General features: G+C 51.2%; 1 protein-coding gene across 1 annotated transcript; it reads right to left on the reverse strand.

Moving 5' to 3' along the window:
• Positions 1–359: 359 nt before the first annotated feature.
• VOLCADRAFT_118828 (uncharacterized protein) lies at positions 360–10,052 on the reverse strand (the record flags this gene model as incomplete). Its single annotated transcript, XM_002954656.1, has 13 exons — positions 360–405; positions 1,701–1,970; positions 2,373–2,438; positions 2,784–2,974; positions 3,427–3,596; positions 4,386–4,485; positions 5,045–5,149; positions 5,417–5,596; positions 6,574–6,735; positions 7,498–7,709; positions 8,904–9,149; positions 9,406–9,492; positions 9,989–10,052. The coding sequence occupies 13 exons, from the start codon at positions 10,050–10,052 to the stop codon at positions 360–362; spliced, it is 1,899 nt and encodes a 632-aa protein (XP_002954702.1).
• Between the last annotated feature and the right edge of the window lie 1,032 nt (positions 10,053–11,084).

Below are 11,084 nucleotides of genomic sequence, written 5' to 3' on the forward strand. Positions count from 1 at the left end.
ATCGATCTGTCACACGCTCGTGCTTAACAACTGTTTCCATATACGGTCACAAAGACGACATACATGTATGTCACCCCAGCACGAACAGGAGGTTTATTCGATCCAGAACTCAATTCGTTCAGCCATAGTAATGTTCAGCAATCACCCTCTGGGAAGCGTCGGACCGCAGGCATGCATGCATTCAAGAACCGCCAACGAAATTATGACGCCGTTGCATTAATAATTCAATCGCGATTTCCCTCCACTGCGATTCCATGACTATGATTCTCAGAGCGGCGGCCTCCTGCAACACGGCTTTGCGAGCAAAGTGATGCCAACGCATGAAGAAAGTGATAAGCAAGTCGAGCCAGCGGCAGCAGCTAGCGAACCAGCGTATGTATTTCCGTGTTGTAGAAATAGATGTACCTGGGTGGGAGAGATCACACTCCAAAGAGGACCGAAGTGAGCCTACCGCTCGAAATCGCCGAAGGAAGGCTTCAGATACACAGATAATAAATATACACGTACGAACACATACACGCGCACATTATCCATAAAATTTCGACCTCGGCGATGTTTCTTTCCAATTCATACATGTTCACTGAGTCAGCATTTCCAGCACGCAGCTGCGCAGTGCGCCCTGATAAGTCCACTTAGCTGATGATGACTGCTGCTGCGGCTTTGAAGGCACACGCACGACACAGCCGCCGCGGAATGCGGTTCCTTCGTTGTGCATGCAACAGCCGGAGACACTACAGGCGATTGCAGGCGTGATGAAGATTCAGTGCCCGGATGCGCGAGGTGGCGAGCGACCAGCTGGTGGCCGCGGTGGTGGACGTGGTAGGCGCGGCGTGCTGGGCCCGCGGGGACCGCGAGGAGCACGGGGCATGCGGGGCGGGGGCCGCGGTGGGGGGGAAGTCCGCAGCAGGGGCGGCTTTTGGGTAAATTTGACTGAACGCGGATTTGCTGGACGGGGAGGAGGGGGCGGCGATGGTTTTGCCCGGCGGGCTGGCGGTATCCCTGGTGGTGGCGGCCTTGGTGGGGGGGGCGGCAGCCAGCGCGAGCAGTCCGTGTCGTCTGCGTCCACCAGGCCGTCGCTGCGAAAGGGCCATTAGGGAATGTAGGCGTAAGCACACACAAGGGTGTGAAAGACATGCAATACTTGCGTTATTTTGTATTCTGACATACAAGCTGTGCATACATACATATATGCATGTCAACCAAACTGGCTAAAACAGCCATCCCGGCAACAGCCTGTGTGTCTCTTGCCCGTGGAAGAGCTCCCAGATAGAACCAAGGATCAGTGAGCTCGCTCGTCAACGCACAAAACTAATGCCCCCAGTGGGATAGAGCCCATACAAAGATCGACGCTGGATTGCTAGCTGTCACACACACCTACGCAACAAAGGAGAGAGAGATCGAAATCAGGTAGCACTGGTTATTATTATGTACGTGCAAAGATCAGGCATGGCGGAGTGTTGGCGGAGTGTATCACGACTTCAAAAAGGTACCGATCGGCGGATGCAGATCCCGTGATGACATGCCCCGGGTACTACGATTATCCCCCCTCTAACAATATCCCTCTTAACCCTCTGTTTCGATTTCACATCAACCTGCTCACGTAACGGACCAACACAGCAGCTTTCCACCGACATATATACATACACCTACTGCCCAGGATCTGGTCCCATGAAACCCCACGCACGGCCCCACACACGCACCAGTCGTTGTCGATGCCGTCCGAGCAGGTTTCCCAGCCCTCCTCTGTTTGGTTCACGAAGCGGCACACCGAGACGACAGCTTGGGATGCTGTCCTGCTCTTCAACGTGATACTGACACCGCTTGTATTAGACAGGACCTGAGTGAAGCGAGTCACGGCAAACCCGTTCGCGAGTTGCTGACGCGCATTGGCTACGAGCGCCGCCATAACGACCGGTGGAGATCTCAAGTTGGCGGGGATCCCACTGCCCGTGTCATTGAACTCGTGCACCCTGCGTACACGTGTTTGTTGCCAACAGACACGGCAGGTGGCTCCTCCTTCGTCGTGCAAAAACTTCATTTGCTGTTAGGAAGTTGGCAGCATCAAACAATCAAGCAATTATCTACCTATCCTTACGTACAAACATACATACATATGTGCGGGCGTCTGTAAAATGTACTGGTTGTCTATAGATCGCGCAATGGGGTCATAGAATGGAAGATCCCGATATAATATTAAAAATGTCCTAGGGGTGCAATCTATAAATTTTACAGGCGGGTGCTCCCCGCGCGGAATCCACATCTATCTTCAGGTGGAGACGTGGCGACGGGAAGCGGCTGCCTGCGGACGCCTCGCAAGAAATATTGTCCCCCCAGCAGCAGCAGCAGCAGCAGCAGCAGCAGCAGCAGCTTACCAGGCGAAGTGAGTCCAATCAGAACCTAGGCCTGAGTCATATGCACCCGAGGCAGCCTGGTTGACCCTGCATGTACGGCAGGGAAACTAGTTAGGCAGACAGGCAATCAAGGTATGGAAAGCGGCGCGCCGCCATGAAGACCTAATCAGGGACCTGACGGCATTCTGTGGGTATGTAACATCATCAACCTAAAAGACTATTAGTTAAATGTCTTAGATACAACAAATACAAATTTAGGAGGTCATTACGACAGGAAGAGGACAATTATCAGACATAAAGAACGTTGATGCGCATCTGTACGTGCCTCTCTAACGAAACGCATTGAAGGGCGCAGGTATGAACATGCAAGAACGGCAATTGTACAAATGTAACGAAACCAGTCGTTAATGAAAATGCGACACGCGCACGCACCTGAACGACACGAACAGTGCTCGCGAAGTCGCATTGTTATTCGTCGTCCCGTCAGTGACTATCCGCAACATGTTGTTCGGGCTGAGGGCCATGGGCGGTAGTGTGAAGTCACGGGGAATGCCGGGCTTGAGGTCCACGAGCAAGTTCAACTGGCCATTGGCGATGGGCCTTGCCCAGCCGGCCTTGTAGGCCTGCATGCACATTTACATGGATGTGCGACGGGTGTGCGATGTCCGTCCATGACTGCAGCGACATGTATGCGTGGCAGGGTATCCCAGAGGTCTTTCTTATTATTTCCGGCAGAGACTTATTGTCTACTTGCCTGTCAGCGCCACACATACGGTTAGGTGGCTCTGGCCACAATGTCAGGCCCGGATTAATATGTAACAAATACATACACCAATCAATACTCGACCACAATAGAAAACAAACCCTAGATAATACCGCCATGTCGGTAACACAACTCAAGGTGTAACACGCATACATACATATATACGTACATACGTACCAAAGTGGCCGAGGTCCTTCCAGCCATGCGTGCACATACGCGCCTGTCCACTGGTCGGTGGACTGTCTATGACCGACCCGCCACACCTCGCTCGCTGATTCGCTGCTCGTCAACTTCAGGGAGGGCCCCACCTACCTGGGGCGCATTGGTGCACGTGAGATCCTCCTGTATGTCCTTCGTCGGTACGGTACCCATGGGATCCATGGGGTCGCCGTACTCGTTCCAAGTGCAGTTCACATTCCTAATTCCGTCGATTGACGCCTGACAGTCCCAACGGGAGGAGTGCGACAGGCCGATGTTGTGCCCTACAACCGCACCGGGCCAAATGATGCGAACACGCACGCCAGGTCACGTGTCCGTCCGTTTGTGTGTATGTATGTATGTCGTGTGTGTTGAGTGATGCATGCAAGTTGTCATGACAGCCATGGATTGTCCATCCAGTAAGCTATGTCATGTATGTGCGTATACTTTATTACACCTTCTGGTGAGTAGCCGCTCAGTTAGCCACCTGGGGGGCCACAAAGAGCCCTGGTGAGGGCGACGAGTCCCCAGGTCGAATCCTTTCCAAGGCAAGCCAATAACGCCAGGGAGACGTGCTGTGAGTTATTAGGGTAAATCGCAACTTCAGAAAAGTATCGATCGGCGGAAGCAGATTCCGTGTTATGACCAGAATACTACAAGGTCCTTGGCAGGCGACTGGCATGATCGGGGATAGAAATGCGCCTCTGCTGCCCTGCGCCGGGTAATTACTGCCCTGCCGGGTAATTACTCGTTGGAGGCCTTGTTTTTTGTATGTGTTACACATGCTGCTTGTAAAAGCTATACGGACTTAACGAACCAAGACGTTCCAAGGAGATATGGCATGGCGGGGTACAGTGTACATACATACAGACGTATACATGAATTGCAGAAGGACCATTTCAACTGCCTGACTGCGTGCATGCGGCATCGTGTGTGCCCCTGCCGGCCTCCTCGATCGCACTTTGCGCTGCACAGTATGAATGCGTGCTTGGTGTACGGCAGCAAACAGATGGCATGCGCATGCACTTGACTTATCCGTTTACCGTAGTTGTCTTCGTACATGTCGCACTCACCGAGTTCCTGGAAAAGGACGGGCGTATATACCCCCTGGTCCTGGATACCGTTGTTAATCCAAGTGTAACATTCGGCGCCCGCGCTGCAACCCATTACGGCCTGCATGTACATATGTATGTATGTAAGAATTCACATGCAAGTATGCAAGTACACCGGAAATGGATTGCATTAAAAAGCGTATCGACAGGACAAAGGCGTGCAAGTAGTAGACCAATGCTACATGCACGGTGTGATCGCTCGCGTGTGTGGGGGGGGGGCCCAACTAATGGGGGGCATCCCTTCCTACCTCGTGCACTCAATGCATGGAGGGTTTCCAGCTGAAGCAAGGACGCGATCTGGGATTCTTTGCAAGGATAAATTCGCCTCGCCTTGATGTTCATCATGCATGCTTGTGCACATATGTGTGTGTGTTACACCTCGGTTGTGTTACCCAGAGAGGTGTAACGAGTGCCCATACACGAGCCAGCAGAGGCCCAAGAGCCTAAGAGCCACTCATATGAGAACGCAGATGAGGAGCCCAACTCCGTTCTTGTAGACCTGGGTACCACGAGCTGATGATGGGCGCTACGTATTCACACCCACTAGTAGCTACGAATGACGCAATACCCTAACTGCTCACTCCGTCCTTTGTACGGTATGATGTGTTTCAAACACCTACCAGTCCTCCGAATGTGGCCGCTTCTTTATTGAACCAGTTGAAGGGGAAAAAGAAGATCTTCCGGCGGAAGCTCGACCAACGACTGAACAACGCAGGTTGGTTTGTCTGCGTTTGCAGAAGCGGGCAGCGGGCGGCAGTAGTAGTTTGGATGGCGGCATGCCGCGTGCTGTGGGGTCGGTCCACTCTCGTCGCGAACGTGAGCCGCCAGCAGCCCATAATAACAGCATGTTTTCATGTTTACAGGTAGATAGATGCAATAATTCAGGATTCACTATTGTCAACATCTTCTTTGTAACCACATAACGTTATTCAAAAGCCAGTAGCCAAGCGCTTCCTACGTATGTGTGTATGGCGTCTGAACAATGTGCGCACCTGCAGGTACTGCTTGGCAAGCTCGACCATGCCGTACAATTCGTTATCAAGGTTACGGCCGTTGCCACTGCCATTCTTAAGGTCGTAGATGCCCATGGACACGTTGCCCATGCAAGGGATGTCAACGTCGAACACCAAATTGTTTTCCGGTCGGAAAGTTACCTGGTTGTACGAGCAAGCCTGCGACGTAAGGTGAGCGGTTTAACGGAGGTGCCAGATTAATTATGTATACGGCATGGCAGGGACGAGGACGTTGACTAACCAGATACACAATACGGATGAAACATGCCGCATAAGTCAATGCTAACACATGGTCTGGTCTGGTTGACATTACTGTCTAATACAGTTCAAGGACATTGTTTCGGTTCTTGGGGAGACCCCCGACATTGTCGGGAGCGTGAGATTATGGCTGGCTGCTGAAATGTGGAGTTGAGGTCACATTTTATGGACCAGAATTCGCACGCTGGATTGGTGGCGACTGCTGAACCCTCTGTCTCTGCGGATGTTCGGGTGAACGGATGAGGAGGGATCCTAGAAGGCAGGATCAACCGCCTTGGACTTCCAGTTCGTATGGCGTAGTACAGTGTGGTAATGGTGGATGTTCCTGTATGGTATGATAAACCGTAGAAATAACAATGTGTTCAAATGGCCCAGAAGCCTCCCACCCTGTAACAATTCAATTTAAAAATCATACATGGAAAAGAGCAAGGCCGTGAGATAGCCACGGGAAAGGGAATGACTCCGACAAGAAATACATGCGCTCGCTGCTTGCTAATAAGTTGGCTGCGGCCATCTGTGCTCCAGGGCGGGCTCTTTTGTAAAGGCGTATGTTTGGCATGGTTTGCAAGCTGTGTGCACTGTACGCTACCAAAGAGACGGACCATCACCTTGCTCCGCAGGAACGCCAGAAAGCCGGCAGCAGCCCCCTGCTTGGCATCCTAGCTAGTTAGTTAGTTAGCTAGCTAGTCAGCTTGTTAGCTAGCTAGACCTAAATGCCGACACCCAGGCTCGTGTGTGGACAGTTTCTCGCAGATACGCTCGATAACTTACAAGCACAAATAAACATACTTACATACCGGCCTTTATGTACACACAGTTACGTTAATTTCCGTGTCTGCTGAGAAACAATTCCTACATTTACCATATTCGTGGCTTACGTTGTAGTAGCGCTGCATGGTAGCGACAATGCCGCCGCCATCAAACCACCATTGCCGTACCGCGGTCGCGTTCAGGGCGGGGAACACACCGCAAGACGTGCTCTTAAACACAAACGTCAGTGAGCTGATGTTTTGCTGCTGCCCGTTCACGACGAACAGATCCTGCAGGGACAATCATCCGGCAGGGTGTGGGGCAGCCGGGCACAACAGGGCGCAGCAGAGGGGCGTCGAGTCAGGTTCGCATCTCGAAACACGGTATTATCGCGAGTGTCACGAACAGAGACACCAAATCATTCATACATGCATGCACGACCATGCACGACCATGCACGTCAGCACGTATGTATGTCCACAGGCACAGCCAGCCAAGCAGGCCTGCTGCTGGCATTGCTAGGAATGTACAACTATGCTATCGGCATATATACCAAAGTGTTTACAAGTTAATGTAGCTTCACAGCACTGTTAGCGCACACATCGTGTCCAGCATTGGGTGGCGCGGGACGGCCCGATCGGCTCCCATCACTGGTCCCTGATTTATTAGTGGAAGGTGTCGATAGGTCGTGTAGCTAATAAGGTGCGTGTCCCTCCAGCTGATGACCACCGGGAGCTAGGATGATGTGCACCTCACTGATTGATCTGGCTGTTGCTTGGTTTGGCAAGACAAGCAACGTTAGTAATGAGTGCTGAACATGCACACACACACACACACACACACACACACCAAGAACATATGTATGCAAGAGTTCGCCAGGGCGAATAGATGATGGCGGGCTCTCTATCTTCAGGGATGCATGATGCAGCGACGCCTGCTGCCCAGGCTAGGAAAATGGGCAGCGATGCATGAATCAATGGAATACCCTCCACAACCTATTGCGTTGAGCATACGGTGCAGTACGGTAGTTATCCATCCCGACCGATCCCACACCTTGTTGGTCGCCCGGGCGAGGACTTGCACATTCTCGACGGATGATTTGGGTGATTGCCCCAGTGATGTAACGTTGAGGCTGCGAAGCAAGTCCAGAAGGCTCTTGGCTTGCTGCAGGGAGCGCCGGGTGTTGTGGAATTCCAGCACCATGCGTCTGGCGCGCTCATGTGCCTCGCTAAGGAGCCGGCGACCGGATTTGGATCCTCCAGTAGCTGTTGAATGCATGCACGCATATAACAGAAGTATCGGTACGGAAAACATAAATAAAAAAATGTAAGCACGAAAAGAAAAAGATAGGCATAGATGATATATGGGTTCAGTGCGAAAAAGCAAACAATGGTTGTGCCTGTGTATGTGCCGGTGTATGTGCCGGTGTACCGGTGTGCCTGGCAGCATTCCTTAGGTCCCACTGTACCAACAAGCAAGGCAGATAGCCGTGGAGTAGGCGGATAGCGGTACTTGGGATGACAACACCATGGTACGTGTCAGCTAATCCGGACGCATGGCACTCGGTTATTCATATGTTACCATTCTTCTAAGATTGTCGTATTGTCATGGATGGTTGAATGTACAAGCTTCAGCGAGCTCGTACGTACGGCTCAAACGAACCCGGAGGCTCATGAACCGCTTCCGCCACGCAAGAAAATAGAAAGGAAAACCACTACACGCTTAGCCATGGACTGTACCTACTGCGTTTTTCGCGCAGCAGCTCAATGCGCAAGAGTACAACACATACACATACAGTCATACATGTACGCCGCAGTTGGCGGACGAAATGTTGGCAGTGTCTTTCTTCTTAAGCGGTAATGTCCCTATAAGTTTATTAAATGGGATTTGGGGCATGGATAAGAAGGTCTGTATTGAGGCTCGCCTCGTCCAGTTCTTTGATTTCATCCCCAAATGACGGACAGCTCTTTTAAGTTGGAATTAGAGAATAGCAGTGGGGGGCCACGGAAGGCGATATGTCGTATATGACCAGCCCAAACTCAGCAAAGTATGCTTAAACCAAGGAATCCAACCGCGAACAACCACCAGAGAAGTTAACATTTGACATGAAAGTATCCCCACCAGACGGCTTTAAACAGTGTTTGCTAACGCCAGTACACATCGGCGATGGTGGGTTTGCAAGCGGACTTGTATCTTGCCGGGGGGTTCTGGGGGGCCCCTCCGGCCCCTAGGTAGTAAATCACAACAAATTCCTGAAAACCTACCACTTGATCAGTATTAAAAAATGACCTCGCCCTAAACGAAATAAAACACCGAACTGGCCCTGCAAATCACATGCGGCTGTCTCGTCGGCGAGTCGGCGGATTTTAATATATCATTATATCATACATACATTAATATATATGTATGCATATAATAATGTATAGACAGAACATTTATTCACCAATGGAGGGACGTACCCAGGCCAAGTTGTGTAGCCTGAGTTGCACTGAGCCCGATCGTGATGGGTGTGCGGATCACATCGCCAGTCGTCAGCAAAGAATCAGCTTTGCCTCCGAAGTCGATACGCATGGCGACCGTGTCAATGCCGTTGGGCATCTTGTCGGTCAAGGTGTGGGTAATCTCCATCTTAGGAGGCGGCCTCGCAGCGGTCACGTTGCTGCTCTGATTGGGATGACCATGGGAGACGTAGACAACGACAGTACCTGAACGAAGTGGAAAAATATAATGCATTAATACCTGCTATTTGTGCACGATAAGAATGAGCGATGTGTGCGTTGTACATTGATTTTCAGTACTGTACGGATTCCCTGCTCGCAACGCGCGCTTCGTATGTATATTCGACACGGCTTCATGTGCGTCGCTTGTGCGCGCTTCACAAGCTTACAAACCTTATCACCGTGTGTATGTACGGAGGGATCCTCTCATTTTTAATGCATTCGTAAATGAAGCTGTCCTCACCTTCCACGTACACGGTGACGTTGACGGTTCGGGAGGGCGGAGGCGGCGACTGGCGACCTGCCAGCAGAAGTTGGCCCGTTGTGCTGCCTGCGCGTTGTATTCACGGGACGTAAATTCCAAAACTTGCATGAATAGTAATTTAATGTCAGAATTAGGCATTGGTTGGTGTTTATTCAGACCAGCTTCTCCGTTTTCCTGACAAATGCCTTGACCTTCCCTTTCGAAAACAGACAAATTGCGCGATGTTCACTGACAATGGATACAGCGCGCCGTCCTGGCACAAATACGGCACGCAAGAATTAACAAGGTGGTGCAGGTGGCTATGCGGTGTTGCCCGTTCGCAAAGATGCAACATGTCACCACTGGTTCTGCATCCTTCCACCGCCAATGCAATAGGTAGCAAGACGTGTGAATGGCAACTGAGATATACAAATGTTCGGGAAGCGGGCATGCCGTCCTGCGCAAATCTAAGCGCTTTGTATCGTAACCGACCAAAACCGTTATTAAAACCTTACATAGCAGGCAGCAGCTAGTACAGGCAAAAAGGTTTCAGTTGTCTTCTGGAGATACATACTGTGCTCACCTGGGAATGCAAGGAATGCTCCTACAAACAGAGCAGCCAGGAAGAGCAGCCCCTTGGGGGCCATTTGTGTTTCCAACCCTTGCCACGCAATCGTAGTAATCAACGTTATTATAATAACAATGTGAGAGTGCTTTTCACAGCACTTTAAACACTTTATTTTGGAGATCATTAACCTGCATTCGTACTTCCTCCTTCACACCCTCTCGTACAGTCGCTTCGCATTCTCGACGGACTGTAGAGCTTTTCCTTCTCCCAAGCTATCAACCGCTCAGCGATTTTGATTCCAATTATATTGATCTATGCAAGGTAGCTGCCATCGCGACTGTCCGTATGCGAAAACAGCTTCCGTGCGAAAATGGATTATTCGTTCTCGGGCAACTGCCATTCCAAGCTCAAATCAGGCAGCACCCAGTCGGCCAAACCACATGTGATCGATGAACGATTGGTCTTCGTTGTTGTCAATCTTTTTAATTTTCGTTATGGCCAGTCGTTCGAGCTGCTGTTTCAGCTTCACTTAGCCGTTAGCCGAAGCCCTGCCCTGCCCTGCCGAAGCGAATCAGCAACAGCAACAGCTGCTGGAAAAATTGATTGACGTAAACATGATTTTCAGGTGTTAAGCTACCTAAAAAATGTTTGATGTGGCCTGCAATTGATCGGAATGTCACCGCGGATCGCACTGACCTCTTCGTCTCCCCCTCGACCCGTCTCGACCCGTCGTAACCCCTACAACTGCTGACTAAGTAAAACAATCGTATTCGTTCAATCCAGAAAGAAAGTGCAGACATAATCTCCATGTTTGAGTTTGCATTATCGTAGCCCGCAGCCGTTGGAGGCACATGCAATCGCAGGATAGAACGGTCAACAAGCCGCCGATGGTCAACAAGCCGCTCTAGAAGCCCAATACAGAAAGCCTGTTGGTGTACCGAGGGGTCCTCGGCCGCCACTTCACTCCGCTTCCAGCAGCCCCTTCCCGCCTCTCCCGGGCGATGTCGAGTGTGAGTACCTCAACTGCCATAATCAAACCTACGAATGCCCTTCATGCATGGCAAGGACTCCCCCACCCAGGTGGGCAACCAATAGGTAGGTAGGTGTACGG

The sequence above is a fragment of the Volvox carteri genome, assembly GCF_000143455.1.
Source record: "Volvox carteri f. nagariensis unplaced genomic scaffold VOLCAscaffold_44, whole genome shotgun sequence".
Lineage (NCBI taxonomy): Eukaryota > Viridiplantae > Chlorophyta > Chlorophyceae > Chlamydomonadales > Volvocaceae > Volvox > Volvox carteri.